The sequence below is a fragment of the Lutzomyia longipalpis genome, chromosome 3 (assembly GCF_024334085.1).
Source record: "Lutzomyia longipalpis isolate SR_M1_2022 chromosome 3, ASM2433408v1".
In the NCBI taxonomy this organism is placed as follows: domain Eukaryota; kingdom Metazoa; phylum Arthropoda; class Insecta; order Diptera; family Psychodidae; genus Lutzomyia; species Lutzomyia longipalpis.
The window spans coordinates 19,218,362-19,235,770 of NC_074709.1; the positions used below are offsets into that span (position 1 = coordinate 19,218,362).

The 17,409-nt window shown below is 35.7% G+C and overlaps 1 protein-coding gene across 2 annotated transcripts in view; it reads right to left on the minus strand.

Moving 5' to 3' along the window:
- Positions 1–17,409, minus strand: part of LOC129792482 (uncharacterized) — a 73,130-nt gene that overhangs the window by 13,255 nt on the left and 42,466 nt on the right. For both annotated transcript variants that reach the window (XM_055831560.1, XM_055831559.1), the window contains exons 5-13: positions 16,085–16,224; positions 13,898–14,376; positions 12,900–13,743; positions 6,219–6,610; positions 5,971–6,118; positions 5,437–5,657; positions 5,122–5,356; positions 4,762–5,012; positions 2,526–2,719 (exon numbers count right to left, since the gene is read on the minus strand). In XM_055831560.1, coding sequence (XP_055687535.1) covers positions 2,526–2,719; positions 4,762–5,012; positions 5,122–5,356; positions 5,437–5,657; positions 5,971–6,118; positions 6,219–6,610; positions 12,900–13,743; positions 13,898–14,376; positions 16,085–16,224 — 2,904 coding nt within the window. The remainder of the gene's footprint in view (positions 1–2,525; positions 2,720–4,761; positions 5,013–5,121; positions 5,357–5,436; positions 5,658–5,970; positions 6,119–6,218; positions 6,611–12,899; positions 13,744–13,897; positions 14,377–16,084; positions 16,225–17,409) is intronic.

Sequence of the window (17,409 nt, forward strand, 5' to 3'; positions counted from 1 at the left end):
CTTTAATCTATTTTTATTCAACTTTGGGGTGCCATAAAATTTGTAAACAATGCCCCCACCATTCAATTTAATGTCAAAATTAAGGCTAGAAAATGCAATTGTAAGAAGTTCTTTTGGACTCTTCTTCGTCCTTTGCTCCAGTGAAGTCAATTGTGGAGCTTTTCTGTTTAAATTTATTTATTAAATTGTTCGTGCAAAGTAAAGGTGCGTTTTTATTGCCGTGAAAGGCGGAATTGTGCTGCGTGAGTGAGGACAACGCCAGATTCCAGCCCACCAGAGGACAGGGAAAGATACCCGGCCCGCAAGATCCCGTCAAATTTTTGATCCTTGCGCGCCGGACGTATTTAATAATTTCCCCATCGTATCTTTCAAGGTTTGAGGATACACACATGAAAATTTAATTTTCACTGCAGAAGAGAAAATGATAAGAAAGCTATAAAAGAAAATTCCTGTCTTTTGAAATGTTTGGTGAGATATTGTGCAGATGATTTCAATGGTTCTTTTCAGAAGAATTGAAGCACAAAGAGTGTCTTCGTTTTTTTTTTAGAACAACTGTTCACCATAAAACTATGGAATAGGTATATAGTATGTACATAATGTAAAAACATTCTATGAAACTATGTCCAACTATTCAAAATTTTTTGAGAGGAATTCTTGAAAGAATATCTTTTGAATTTTTTCCGCGGCTTTTCAGCATTAATCATGAATTTAAATAAAATTCTTGCATAAAAAGTTTTATCCTTCTGTTGCATTTTATGCTTTTGTGGATTTTTTTTTGGCATTGAAAATATTCTTTAAGTGTCTTTAAAAACAATAGAAATCACACCAAAATCCCTCATCTTTTCTTTACAATTATTACAAGAAATCAATTTTCCCAACAGTTTAAACTAATTTAATTTTCAAAAGCAATCCTTATTTATTTAGGATCCATACCATTAGAAGATGTATTGTATATAATAGAAAATTTCCCATATCATTTTCCCAAGGTATACCCCAAGAATTTCTTCATTGCACATATTCTTTAATCAATAAGCGTTCCGTGTTTCCCCCCAACCACCCACAGTCATCGCGTTGTGAATGGAAAATCATTTGGCGGATAATGTGGAAGTATCTTGCTATCTTGGAAGTTTTTTGCAATTTTCCCCCGTCGATGTTGTGAAAGAAAAACCTCCCTGCGGTTGTTGGAGGCGAAAGAGGATGAAATTCCCGCAAATTCTGTCACATCATTTACTTCTTGTGGAAAATGACACAAGTTTTTCCTCTCTGCACCAATGACTTTTAGCTTCTCTCCCCTTCATCCACTTGTACACGGAGGGGGCGACAAATCGCCCACAAGAATGAAAGAAAGAATGGATAATGTGGATGGTATTGACATAAGTATCGGTGTGGGAAAAAGAAATGAGCAAAGTGATGATGGAAGTGTGGCATGGACAAAAAAAGGGGGTGGTTTTTAGGATAAGACGCCGATGGTAGTACCAAATCATACCCAAAAGTTTCCGAAGTCAGCCTTCTTGTAGTTTGATATTTAATTAAATTTTAGAGATTGTTTTCTTTAGTCTATGAGAATTCTTTATCATTCACAAGATGTCAAGAAAGTCTTGATACTGGAATTTATGCATCAATGTGTCAACAGTCAAAGTTCAAAAAGAAAAATAATTTATTCTTCAGCTTTTTGGAACTTTTTTTAGTTGATTTATTTTTGGGTCCTCCCACTTATTTGTTACGAGACCTATATAGGAAAAATAAAAACGACAAAGATTACATATATCCACACAAAAAGCTCTTCAATCGAAAAGACCGCACAAGTACTAAGCGCAAGGCGAGTTTGTTACTTCTTAAGGAAAGCAATAAGCTGATGCTAGTACTTTCATCCTTGGTTTTCTTCGTTTTCCTACATATATAATGCCACGTGGAATCCCGCAATATTGGACCACTTTTCCGGACAAGAATGTGGAGAAAATTCATTGTGAAGAGTATGAAAATATTCTTGCGTGCAAGTTCATGAATAAACAGTGTGCTCTCTCCAACCGTATATGAATTGTTGGCCATACCTACTTCCTTTTGTGCTCATCCTTATGTCAAATTTTACGAGTTGCTGGGTAAGTGGGTCTGCGGAAGTGGTCCGTGTGTCCTCGTAATTAATCCTGACACATTTCGATAGGGTCATAAAACGTATCTCATTTTTATCGTCCATCTCTCCAGTTGAGAAAGTAAATCCCGTCTCCTTGAGCACAGATCACATTTTAGGGAAACGAATTCCATTTGTGTGATGGTGGGGACACACCAACAATGGGGTGGCGGAAGTATTTTTGTGGGTGTCCCACAATAAAATGTGCAATTGTTAAACTCGATAAAAAGGATTCTCAATACAACATAGTCTGCCACCCTTATTTTTCCTCCCTTTGACCCTTTCACACCATTCACCACTCTTGTTCACACTTGACCACTTAAACTGTCCGCAAAATGATGCCTCACATGTGCAGCATTGATGGAAAGAAATCAAACTTTTCTGTGGTTTTACTCACCGATGCATCGTACTTGTTGGCAGCATTGTGGAAAAACAATCCAGCTATAAGGGCAGCAATGTTGGCGGTGTACGATGCTACAAATATCACACTGAAGCCACCCCAAACGTTGATTAAGAATTTATTGGGCCACGACTTGGGTGCTTTGAAGGCCACCAAATGACCACACAAGAGTCCCCACATCACCCACAGAGCTGAAAATATATATACATTCCAATAACATTCAATACCATCTCACCCCATTTCGACCATTTTATTATAATGCAAATGAGACAATGCTATGTTAAGAGGAATTATGTGGTTTCCTCATGATATTCTGACGTAATTAAAAGTGACGCGCCAGAGCAATTTCAAATACACCAACCACATGATTTTATACCATGAATTATAATGCCCAGGAGGGGCTATATCATCACTTGATTGTCTCTTTTATAGTTATTATATAACGAGGTAAATATTTTATTAAGCTCGTTGATGTTATTATTAGATTTTTTTTAAAATAATAAAACAATAAAAGTTTGATGTACAAACATACCCCCATTCCACACATTCCTTCGCATTAACATATGTATTGGTTAACGCTTCAATGTAAAAAAAAAATGATGATAATGGTAAAATGTAAACTTTAGGGGTTTTTGTAATCAATTATCAGGGGATTTGTGGCTGAATAAAATAGAGAATTTAAATTCAATGTTGTTTAATATGGTGGGTTTTTTTTTTTAAATATGAAACTGATAGAAAATGATACATGCGGTCTTTCAGATAAATACCTACATTTAAGTTTTTTAGTTGTTTTTTAAGTAAAAATATTAAACAAAAAAAATTTTAGGAAATAATTGCTTTAAGGCAAAAAATTTCAACCTTCGCACCCCTCGTACAGTTTTGAAAGCAAAAATGTTGCAGAAAATCTTTATTATTCGTTTTTGACGCTTTCAAAATGGCCACCAGGGCATGAATTCTCTAAAAGTGAAAAACTCCCGTGATAAACTCTTGAAGGCTTTAGCGCTTCAAAAGAAACGTGAAAATTGGTAAAATCTTACGGGATTTTATCACGGATGAATAATTTTTCTTGGAGGATTAAGCTCACGTGAAGTTTTCCTTATTTTCCCGGAAAAAAAAGCCTTCGGGAGTTAATCACGAGAGTTTTTCACTTTTAGAGAATACAGTCCCAAGTTATTCCGCCATTTTAGAATAGAATAAAATAGAATAGAATAGAATAAAGTTTCTTTATGTATGTACTTGTACGCCCATGCAGGAATTAACCGTATTTTGTAATTTCCTGCAGAGTTATGCTTAAAAAAACAAAAATTCGTTTTTACATTCGTGATGCTCAAAAATGTATCCATGAGGCTCAATTTCCCTTATACGGTGATGTTCTAGGAATCTCTTTTGTGGTTCATTGGTTGTCAAAATATTTTCATGCGTTTTTTGCCTCTCCTGTTGGTTTTAGAGTGAAAAGGAATGCATTTTGGGATTTACTCCCCATGCGGTGTTTATCTGGCGAACCTTTAGATATTTTTCGTGAATAATCCGAAGATCCGAATATTTTTATTCAGATTAACACACCTTGTTTAATATGACTAAGAAATGGCATCTTAAGGTGTATTTACAAAACAAATATCTAAGTTTCTATATTTCATGCGATCACGAAAGAATTGAAATTCATCATACGAATATTTCAAATAATGGGCTTAATTCAGCGACCAAGAAGAAACCATTGAAATATTTGAATTTTGTAGTGAAATTTCAAGATTTCAAGCAAATTTCAAGAGTTTCTTGGTCGCTGAATAAGGCCCAATACCCTAAAATTTCATAGCATTATAATTTACGTAATTTAACATAATTGTCACCCTGGAAAAATAAATGAAATGTTTTTAAAAATTCCTCGATCCTCTGGAGTGCATCGTTCTTTACACATAAAAAAACTCAATTACATTTTATACAATTTGCAAATTGGCTATTCTTCTTTTTTTTCACCCCACGGAAGTAGACATAAATCAGTTGGGATCACAGCCAAAAATCTCTATTTTGTACCCACAAAATGTAATTTCTACACACATCCCTGGGAGAGTATTAAATAAAATCCATGTGAATTCCACTTCTACGACTTTTTTGTTGAACAAAAAAAAATGTGGAATGGGAATGCGCTGCCATCAAGGGCTAGAGATTTTTTGGCACAAGTTCAATGGGTAGGAAAGTTTCGGGTGTTTTTGGGGGGATGATGTATGGTACATACCTGAGGACATGCTGAAGTTTTTGCTCCGCTGTCGCCCCCATGGGTTTAGGCCAAACGGACTCAGCCACTCGTACACCGCCACGGCGATGGCGGTGATGTTGAGAGACGTGAAGATGGCAATCCAGAGTTCGGGGGAGAATGGTAGGAGGAATGCCAGCAAGGGGATGTCGGATTTGGTCTTTGGGGCTGCAAGGAGGGATACACCGCTGTGGAAGTACGGCACGCTGAAATCGATGGCCTCAGCACGAGATCTGCGGAATGTGCGATACATTTGGTGTCAGCGTTGGGGTTGTAAATCACACGCACGCACACAATGTAAAGAAAAAAAGTTTCCTTCTCCTCACTCTCATCTCTACTCACTTGGACACACTGAGGGCCGCAAAGGACATGTCTGCTGAGCCTGAAACTAAATCCCCAATGATTCCATTCCACTGATCCCCCCTAAGGCTACGACGTTCTGTGGAACTTCGAATGTTAACTGTATCCGCATCTGCATCTATCCTCTGACCAGATGTTGTGAAGAATTTCTTTTGATTCTTTCGCCCAAAAATATTATTTGGATCACTATTTGAGCGATATCTCTTTTCCAGGTCATCTGCAAATATGGGCATGGCAAATGTGGGTGTGATACTTGATTTTACTACACCCTAAATTCTCAAATTAGCATCGTCTTACCATCTCCATCAGTGGGTGATTTGTGACCTGTAGCTACGGGAAGATTCTTCGTGTCTTCCGCAATGGGATTGCTTGGGGATTTGTGACCTCCCCATGACTGTCGAGATGGCATTTTCGTGCCGTAAAGCTCATCACGTACGATGTAGAGGTGAAACTCAAATCCTAGTTCCATTGCAATATTTTCAAGGAGGTCCATTGACAAACCGTAGCAACATTTTGTCCTAGAAAACGTTTTCAATATGCAACCAGGCATTAAGATTCTCTTTGTAGATTTCTCTTGAATTTTTGAAACAATTTTAAGGTGATTGAAATCTTGCCAAATTGCTTCATTTAAAAATATTTAATGTGTGGTAATTATTTTGCTAGATATAGTGTAATGTATGTATGTTAGATCAATTAGTTAAGCAGCAGGTTAAAGACACCCGTAATGGTATAATGAAAAGAAATTTGGCAATTGTACAATTGGAAGAAAAAACATTCCTTTTTGGCATGAAAATTTATACATGTGACAACATTTTGCGAAAGGACACTCACTTGTAATTGGCTTCATTTTGATGAGTCTCCTTGTCCCCACTTGATGGAGAGTACGCCGCATTGGAACGACTTGTCTGCTCATGAACACCTTTAACGAGTCGATTTCTCGTTTCTAACTCATTGAACATCAACGAGAGATTGTGTCGACCTGTGAGGATACAGCACATATAAGAGGGATTGTACGTGGGGTGGGGTGTGGGGAAGTTATTTCAATTTGAAGTGTCTCCTTCATGTCTCATCTAACACACCTGTGCTGGACAATTGGTGACAGTACAGTCCTCTCAGGCACAATCCGTCTTCATCGAGATCGGATTCCATGGCAAAGGGGGGTGCGAGGGCGGTTACCACACGAAAAACTGAACGTGGTCGTGCCGAGAGTCCCGACACCACAATATCCCCACCTGGCCATACAATTGTATCCAGGTGAACGTCCGTACCCGACACTAACCCCACCCGGCGCCACTTCCGACCACCATCATCCTCGTGCTCACTGTCTGTCCGATATTCCGGCGACTGGCGCAATTTCATATCACTCGGAACGAGATTGAGGATTTCAAAGTGTGTAACTAGAGGCTTTTCCGTCGTCCCATCCACTAAGATATTTCCCGACATTGCGAGTTTTGTGTTCTCCCGAAGGATTCTGAAAAGATACCAATATATTTCTTCATGTTTGATCTTGGGATTTTACCTGGATGTAGAGACAAGAAAAATATCCCTTTTTGCCATCTTTCTCTCCCAGATATATCTTCTGTACACGGAAAGAAAAAAGTTGAGGCGGCGCAAAAATTCAGTACTTGTTACAATAGCAAGTTATAATGTTATTGTACCCGCCACTGTCCATTTGCACTAGCCGGAGACTCCAGCTGTGCCAACTAGAAATTCCTGTAGAATCAAATGAGATTTTCTGCTCTTCTCACACATTTGTCACTGTGGCTTTTCGTCGACTGCGCAACCTTGTCTCGTATTTGCTTTATAAATGTTGTGCAGATGCGTAACATGCTACTTCAGTCGACGGCTTTGCCGACTTGTGAAAAGACGAGATATATAATTTTAAAGATATAGATGTCTCTTTTTCTCCAATTATGGCATACAAAAATCAAAACGAATGAGACAAAATGTGTGTGCATATACGCCATTTCCTTCTGACTCATTGGCGACATAGCCAGTTTGTAGTTGAGTTAGAAGCAAACTTCAGCTCTGCCAACAATGTAACAATTCTGACGCCAAACTGTTGGCATAGCAAGAGTTTCCAGCTAGTATTAGTAGTTATTTTTCTCCGTGTACCGGAAAAAAAATCTTTTTCCAAAAAAAAATCATTGATTTTTACTTAATAAGCAAAATTCTTAAATACAAACACAATTCCCTCAAAGCTAGATAAATATTTAAAACTACATGAATCTCATTATGAATTTTCTCTTTTAATGCAAATTTTCTTTACATTTTCCACGTGGTATAAAGTTTCATAAATTCGTGAAAGCTCCTTAGCAAAGAAAAAAGCTCCTCAGTCCAAAAATTGAGTTATTGTGTTTTAATGGTTTTAATTTTAACTATTCACACCACTTTTATAGCTCACGTTGAAATATTAAAGTATTTCAATGGAATTTTCATTTAAAGATTTTCCAAGAACTTTCCTAAAAAAGCACAAATCGGATTTTTAGGCCAGTAGAATTAGCGGAAAATGACCCCAAACTTTTAAATAAATTCGGCCTAGCCAAATTTTGCACCATTTGATTCATAAAAATATAAGAAATTTTTTAATATTTACTTGCATGCTCTAAAACTTATGCTCATTTCAGAAAATGCGTTTGAAAAATTTTTCATACATTTTTCCATAGAAGCCATCGAAGCCATTGAACGAACATGCGACGTCGCTGAATTTCGTGTTCCGAAAAAGTATGATTTGACAGTTGAGAATTTTCGAGTAAATATTTTCATTTTTGTGGGGATTTTTTTTTGTGAAATAATGTGTGTTTACTTATTATTTCTGCATTATCTCATGTAGGAAGTACTTTTTTTAATCCTCGTTATAATTTGTTGAGTGGAAATTGTAAAAACTATAGTATTTTATGTGGTTTGTGTGAGCAATTTCTTGGAACCCCCCAGTGACGTCACTTGTTCGTTCAATGGCTTTGATGGCTTGTATGGGAAAATGTATGGGAATATTTAAACGCATTTTCTGAAACGAGCATAAGTTTTAGAGCACTCCAGTAAGTATAAAAAGGTTTCTAATAATTCTTTGAATCAAATGGTGCAAAATTTGGCTAGGCCGACTTTATTTAAAAGTTATTTTACTTCTCAGCTGGCCTATTTCGAGTGAAGAAAAAAGAGGCAAAAAAGGGAAGTTTTTGTTGAATTGCATTTTTTCACGTCAGTGAATAATTCGTAGGTAAATTTTACTTGCATTGAAAGGGAGCTTTCGCTATGTATATAATAGATAAAGTCGTATTAAAATTAATTTGTGATTATGAAAGTAAAATCAAGTGAAGTTTCTTAAAGTCTTATCTCTTTTTTCTTCATACAAAGATAATTATTTTATTGCTTGAATACATTCATGTAGTGATTTATTATCTCAATTAAGGGTTTTTCAGGAAATTTAATATGAAAAAAAGACATTACTGAAGGATTTGAAGTCAATTTTCAATCAAAGAGTTTCTTTGCCATACGTAAAACCAATTTTAGAAAAAATGCCCTCAGAACCGAGTCCTTCACTTCAGCATTCTTGGAAGCAATTTAGAATTTCGCATTTATTCTTGACTTAATTTCCATAAAAAAAAGGTTTTATTTTTAACTCCCATCCGGTAGCTCTATTGCATTTTATTTTTACAGCACGTACCATAAAATAAGGAAGAGGACAAAATGGACAATTTATTAATTGAATATCCTCCCAATATTGCTCTCTTCATTTCAAAAGCTTTTTTTATTTGCATAACTTCCCCATTCGGTGCTAGAATTGCGCATCACACGAAGAAAAATCCTCATCGATGACACACTTTTCTGTTAAAGATTTACTATCAATAGACGATGGAAATGAAAGCTTGTGATTGAGTGTAAATGCGATGAGGTATTTTTTCTGATATTTCATTCCCACCACGTCTATCGTTTATTGTATTGCGATAGACTCCGCACTTAATCGATTTTTTCAGCACTCTTATCTCTCGCTTTAAGCCTTTTTCCCACATAGCAATGACAAACTTTCCCTCATGGGGAATATTGGCACGCTTCTACCCGAGATGCTGTAAAAGGGGTTTCAGGTGCTTCTGATTATGTATATGAAAGTATGTAGCATTCATACTCTGAATGTTATGTAATGGATTGTGATATATAATACGTAAAATCGATTTTGCATAGAGGATGCTTTCGGATTTATTAAGTTAGTGTCATTAGTGCAACTATAATGAGTTAAAATTTTAAAATATGCATGAGCGAAAGAAAATCCTTTAATATTTTCTAATTAATTATGATTCTCATAGCAGTAAAAAAAAATTTATCGTCTCTAAACCACGAAACTTTTTAAGTGAATTATATTTTATAATTTTATAAAGTTCATTAAATTCAAAGATATCTTCTCAAAGCTCATAAACACAGATGAAACATGAGCGCGAATGTTTCACATATTTCTAGCTGATTCCAGAGGATTTAGTTTATGATAATTTACAAGATTGTGCATGTTCCGGTGGTTGTAAAATACTGAAATCTACATGTAAATTTTATGTTTCATCTTTGATGTTTCTAAACATGAAAAAAATCCCCAAATATGCAATTCCATGATTTTTATAAGACGTTTAACCCTCACTAAAATTTAAAAACTCTCAATTTGTACTTATTTAGCATTAAATTACAGCTTTTCCATTTTCCCATTTTAACATTCCACTTCATTCCATTAATTAATATACGAGTCACGAAACCAATAAACTCTTTAGTATGTAAAATTTAAATCTTCTCTGCGTATGAACTTTGACTTATATATCTTTTGTTGAATTATTTCCCTCTAACTTCTCTTGGCGCCGTGCCCCATGGCAAATATGGAACTTCTATATTGGAACTTCCTGCCAAAGTATAGCGTTTAAAATGAACAAACTTTGATGCACACCGCGATAAGTGCTTTGATAGAGTTTCATTGAATTGTTCTTTTTATTTCTTTCGCAAAAAAAATAATAAAATTAATCAGAAAATCAATTTAATTTTGAGACTTGAAAGATGGACGCCTCAAGGGCTGAATAGCCACACGTGGAAAGCATCTTCCTACATGAAAATCATTTTCTTTTACAAAGTCGTTAAGTTTCAATGGATTCCACGTGGGAAGTTGTTGGGAAATTTAGATTATTCTCCAAGGAGCTTTTGAGCTTTTTTTTTGTGGGAATTTCCTTCTTGAGTTCCTTCGTATTGTTTTTATTTTAAATCAATATAAAAACAATCAAAGATCACGAAGGTTTACATTTCGGCTGATTTAATTCTTTATTTGGTTTATCTTGTGGTTTTTGATAAATCCCCCTCGCGTGTGTCTCTGAGAGCTTTCATCTTTCCACCCATGCGTGGCAAATGAACAATAAAAGACCATCGAAGTTTTCATTCTATTAAGGATGATTACGTGACTGGAAGGCTAATTCTAGCTCATGATGCTGTCGCATTAGCCAATGTGTTAGGAAGTCAACGTGGAGAGGCGATTTGTTACCACTCGTGTTGCCCATAAGTCGATGACTAACTGTTGATTTATGCAGTCAACAGTGTTGACGGTATCACCCAACATCTCTCTAAGGTTTATAAATAAACCCAGCAGAGACACACAGGGGTTGTTTTGGGGGGGGGGGGAGGGGGGGTGGAGGAGAATAGCGCCAGGTGGACAGAAATGATGGCATTCCTGAACGGAAAGAAGGTAAATCCTCACCTAGCTCAACGACTCAATAAGTCAGAAGGAAAAGGAATTGATTGTTCACTCTTCGCATGACAAGGAAGGATTTTCCCTCCCATTTTCCATGTGAAAATTCAATTCCAATTTCAGCACTACAATCTCTCATCTAATGGACTCTCCGCCTTGAGATCTTTCCTCGGGATAAGCTTTATGACTTCTGTGTATACCCCTATTTAACGTCTACCCTTAAGATTTCCTTCTAATTAATGAATTAAGGAGTGTATTTTCATGCCTGAGAATTCACTAATTGCTCACACAATGCTTCAACTCTTATTGCAGCTCCCAATTGCCAACACAATAAAATTCACTCTGGATATTATTTCAATTACACACCGCCTGGAATGCTATCTCTTTGCCAACCAACACTTGTACCCTCTATGCCCCAATTTACCAAGTGAATAAAGTTGAATTTACGCGCTGACGTGAATGAGGTTCTGGTTGTGTGTTCAGTGAAAAATCCTTCGTCACATCCCCCCCCTGGAAAAGTGAATTCCAACTGTGTTGAATACTTTACTCGCCAGTATTACTTTTAAAATACAAAGTATAATTTTATTTTATGTTCATCATCACCATTCTTCGGTGGTAATTTGCGCTTATGAAAGAGTAATTAACATTTTGACTTTTCGTATTAATGTTGCTTAATATGTAAGTTTGAGCATGGAAAATGCCGGAAAACGGCATGAGGAAATTTATAGCACACAACACATTTTGCCAAAAGACTGTATCAAACCGCTTTGACCTCAGTTGAAAACTTGGGAAATAAATTAGAAAACGATACTTTCGGTGGAACTTTCGTATCATTTACTCCAAAACTCAGTTTCATCGCATTATTATGGGCTCTTCTAAGTTTCTGGGAAATGTGAGCACATTGTGGAACATGGATATGCTATAAATTCCTAAAGCGTCTATATAAAAAAATTTAGTTTCAATTTTATTGTGTTGAAAATATATCAAAGTGAAACTTGTGTAGTTATAACCTACTAGCTAACATAGAGCTTTTTTTCCTTATAAACAAATGTTCTTCTGAGAGGAGTATTTGAGCTCTTAAGACAAATATTTGGCTATTTCAGCCGAGTATTGGTAAATTATTTAAATATTTTTGGCAATTTAGAGCTAAATAATTTTTAAATGAAAAAAAAAAGTACGTTAGATAAGTTATAAAACTAAACGGTGTTTAATCACTTTTTTTTTGACTTAAAAAAAAATAATTTTAGCACTTTTTAAACATTTTTATAGCACGCTAAATACATTTTTTGTCATTTTTTATGACAGTTCTTTTTGCGTTTTATTTGCACATTTTGATGCTTTTTTCAGGTTTTCATTACATTTACCATAGCAGGTTAATTCAATTTCATAACCCATTCCATTTTTTGTACACTTTTATCGCATATTTTATCGTTTTTTACATCATTTAATCGCATTTCCATGCTTCTTAATGCGATTTTTATTACACTTTCATGCTTTTCAGCATATTTTCTATTTCAATTTTTTACTAGAAATATTTAGAAATCTTCTGATATATTCGGCAAGAGTTTTCATAGTAAATTATTCCGAATATTTAACCCTGTAAGGACCACGATTAATCTAGCGAGCTGATTGAACTAAAAATAATTTTTGGGGAGGCCTTTGAGCTCAAATAAGACATTTCTGGCAAAAAATCCCAACTCAAAAATTTTCGGTTTTCCGTCCTTCCTGATCCTTTGAGTCCTTGGTGATATTCTTTTGTGGTCATAAAATGATCAGAGATTGTAAAGACATAGCCCTGTACTAATTTGGACTCAATATTCATAAAATAACTTTTCAAAATGAAACATTTTTAAAATCGAACCTTTGGGACAGCGTATGACCTAATAGACTTGAAAGGGTTAACCCAGATATGCCCAGAAATTGGATTTCAAAATCGTCTAGACTCCAATTTAATAGAGAATTTATATTTCTTTAATTTAGAATTTTTTAAACTTTTTAAAACTAATTAAGAAAAAAACAAGAGAATATTAGAAAATTAAGAAAATAAACTTACCTCGCGAAATATTCCGCTCGTCGAATATCCACCTTGCTTGAGGTACCAAAGCACCCTCCACGGTATTGGGGTGCACTCAGTCTCCTCCCAACCCTTTCGGGAGTTGTGCTTTTGATCTGTCCCGATGGGGTGTCCGTAGTATTCACGGCCCACCATGTATTCTGTCGCTTGGCCATGCTCACTTTCACATAACGATTGAGCGTCAGTGCGTCATGGTTATTGCTTGTTTCATTAACATTTAAGCCACTTGTGTTGTCACGTGTAATTCTACTACTTAAATCTACACTTAAGTCACTATGTGTTAAAGTTCTTCCCGTAAAACTACTGTTAACTTCACTTTTGGCCGCGCGCCTCCGACGCTCTATCTTCCTATTGGATCGCCTCTCTGGCCATTGTGGGTCCCGTGCTCGGATCCCTTGGCGATTTCGTGGTGTCTGGGACTCTTGTACCGTCCCATCGGGTCGTAGAGTGCCAGCCTCTAGTTCAACGGTGGCCCATGTGTGGGCAAAGAGACGCACAGCTGAACGAACAAAATGTCGATCAACGGCCATGCGGACGGGGCGTAGTGCCAGGAAGCCCACTGGAAAGTCATTGAAGTGGTGAAAGAGCACGTGTGCTGTGTCATTGGGATGTAGGAAGGGGTTTCGTTTTAATTTGCTCCCATCTGCTGCAACACCATCGATTGGTATTGCGCTGGAATGTTTATTGTCATTGTGCACGGGATTGATGTCACTCGCTTCGCTGCTGGCTGTATCCTCTTGCGGGCTTTTTGTGCCATCCTCTGGGCTTTCTTCGCTTCTCGAGTCATCCGAATTTGCTTCCGCGGATTTAGACGAGGATTCATCTTGATGGGGAAAATTTTGAAAATTGTTTTTGTAAAAGATTTTCCATTGCGAACGAGCATTCCTCAAAGGACAGTTGAATTTTTGAATTTAAATAGATAAAAAATAAAGAAATTTTCAACATTTTCTTTTGAAAAGAATAAGAAATGAACTCACCAGCAAATGGTGACTTTGAAGAATTTCTCCCATCATCTCGTTTCCGTCTCACAGGCTTTATCCCACTCTTGCTTGTGAGCCCCATAATCTGCCCCCCAAATTGCCGCGGAAGTATTCGAGATTTATCCTTTTGCTTCTTTCTCACACCGTACTCATCGAAATCCGCCCGGCGCTCCTCGAGATCATCCAAGTGATGCGAAAGCGTCCCATCGACTGGATCAAACCACGAATCACTTTCCCTTCGGATTGCCGTTGAAAATTCGGGATTTTCATTGGCCAGCTTCTCGCTCAGCTCCACATCAGCCGGCTGTGTAACATCGTAGAATTCCGTGGATGAACTAGGGTCAGCCCACAGCCATATAAAGTGACCCCCAACCATATTTAGTCGCTGTGCTTCCGCCATGACTCTCCGGGCAGCCAACAAGTCGCACAGTAGAAGTACAACACCCCTCGTTGATTTAGACACTTGGGCCAATTGCCTGGAATTTATGGAGCAAATTGGATTACAAACATTAACATATGCGACGCAGTCTTCTTGAACTTTAGCTGGAAAATTAAATGGTCAGCATTGTATGAAAGCGATGGAAGCGAAATGGAAAAAAATACTAACGCTATAACCCTAAATTCTATATAAGAATACAAGCAGAAATAATTGAATGTCTGGAAATTGAATGAAAAAATATGTCTGCAAAAATATTAAAGAGAAAGTTCTTTTTTCTTAGAGAAGGAAAATTGAATTTTGCTGAAATTTAGACAAAAGAAAATTCATTGTCAGAGAATTCCTCACGTTCAAAATAATCTTGCACTGAGGCTTCACCTCCAGATGATGACGTAGCCTGCGAGGTAGCTAATAAGAACGTTTTGTCAGGAATTTATCAACCAATGAGAGTTCTTCATTCAAAGAAAATTTCTATAACTTTTTATTTCTTTCTATTTTATCCAAATTAGTTTTTTCAAAATTTTCCACAAATTTATCTAATTTTTTGAAATGTCCGTTTAACATGTAATTTAATAGAATATCCATTATTTATTTAGTCTGTCCAAAAATCGATCCTTCTTCACGGCAATTGCTAGGGAAATGGTGTCAATTATACTCTCAATGCTCTCAATAAATGTTGCATGCATACGCGTACATAATTGCATTTCAAATTTATAATACACATAGTGTCAAGCCTGTCACAGTACAAGTTAATTGAAATTGAAAACAATATTATATGGAGGGTTAACAGGAGAATGTGAACAAAATTTGTTTTATTTTTACTTTTTTCAAAATAATTCAATTAAATAGGAATATGAAGTTTAATGAAAAATGTAAAAATTCACTAAGAATCTATATAAGAAGAATTTTATATTAGAAAATAGTTTTATTTCTTTGATGAGTTTAACGCAAAAATACCACAGTGACGTCATTGTTTGAATTTTTGAGCAAATTTTTCAAATATTTTTTTTTTGAATTGTCTCAGCTGGGCTCAAAGAAAAAAATGAAGATGTCAGGTGATTTTTATTTTTTTTTTAAATTATACGCGTTCCAATTGTTTTTTCAATGGAGGTCAGTGGATAAACTCCTTTATATCGAACAGAAAACACCGTCCATTCAAGCTTTCAACAACAATGCAATGTTTTGAAAAGTTCTTTTTTTTTTATTAATCCCACCCTTTAACCCAGATAGGTCTATGAAACCGTAGTTTATAAATGACCGCGCAATAACTTGAAAAGTTCTAAACTAAAAATAAATCATTATTTCCATATATTTTCCTCATTATACATATAGCAAAAAGTTTTCACTTTATTTAATTTCCTGTGAAAAGTTTTAATCAATTTAAATCGAGTTATATCAATCAGGGCACCCGTTTTATGGATTTTATAAATTATTTAAATATTCATCACCAATCATGTCATGAATTTCACAATAAATTACCCCTTTTTTACGGTTTAAAATTGTTTAAATATTTTAATTTGCTTTAAAATAAGTGCACAAAACTCAATGAATATTTACATTACCTACATGCATAAATTCAAAAGAATTAAAAGAACTTTCTTTTGTTTCCCCTTTCTTGTATGATTTCATTATGTGTGTGAAGAATAAAGACATGAGTTGTAAATGAAAGAGATGTGTTTCTGTTCTTTTCAAAAGAATCGTATGGCATGAGTAAATATATGTATATACGGGGAGAAATGCAGGATTACCTGAACACATCATCGTTGTTTGCCGGAAGCGGTAAAATTGTAGGAACAAGTGGTGGATCTCTCAGTGGTGCACCTTCACTTCCTCCCAGCATCATTGACGCCTCCACATCCGACATGATAAAGAATGAATGCCAGTGAGTCTGTTGGGACAAGGATGGCATACAATGGGAAAATTTAGTTCAGCATTTGATTATACATCAGGTTGCAAATTCACAATGCAGGAGCGTTAAAAATAAAACAAAATATCCTGTGCTAAGGAAATATTATGTAGATTAAGCTATGTAATACATATACATTATATGTAGCTACCTATATTTCAAAACACCTGCTGTTCTCCGTTGAACAAAAGAATTTCATTTAATCTTTAATAAAAATTTCAATTCCTTAAATGGATTCAGTTAGTGACCTTTTAACCGGTCTTCCCACCCGTATTTGTTGCCAATTCACTATTTACATTGCTAGAAATAGCATAAAAATTGTGCAAGAACCAGCACAACCTCACCAAACACGAAACTCAAAGACAGGATTCCTCGTATAAATGCGCTATGCTCAGCATTAATTAGGAGTCAATTGTGTGATGTTCTCTCCTACTCTTTCGGAATTACCCGAAAAATACTAAATACACACACCCCTAACAAAAAAATATTTATACATCCAACCCTTAATGGTAGAAAATGAGCATTTAATGACCTCACCCAGAGCTCAATGGCAAAAGTGTTGTGTATACGCAACGATTTCGAGAGCGGGAAAATCTTCATGTTACCATTTATCTTTAAATGGTATATTCTCAACCTATTCAAGTTCTCCCTCGGAAAATCAATGAACATGGCGCCAGATATTTCGACAGTTCGCATCAATTCCAAAAAAGGAAGAAAAAACCCCTTATACCGATTTTGTCCATTGCTATTTTACTATTCAAACTTTTAAGTTTTAATTAGATGCAATTCAGATGAATTAAACTTGAAAAACGTATTGCAGGAAGATTCTTAAAATGTTAAATAAGTTTTTCTTCTGCTTGGGGGTATTATTAAGTTCATTTCTTGGTACTTATTGGGATGGTTTGGTGAATATTCTTGGTATGAAAATGCAGAGGTTGAAAGTTGTGAATATTTCTCGCTATATATGCAGCATATTTCATTGCATTTCGATAACAAATTATCCAGTGTGAATCTAAATGTGTTTAATGATAAATGAGAGGTCATTAAATATGCTCATTTAATTTGGGTCATTTTTGGCTATTAACTCTTATCTTTAATTCAATGAGTAATCAATTTTTTTTAATTATTTAGGAAGAAATTAATAATTTAAAAAGAAACAAGAATTTT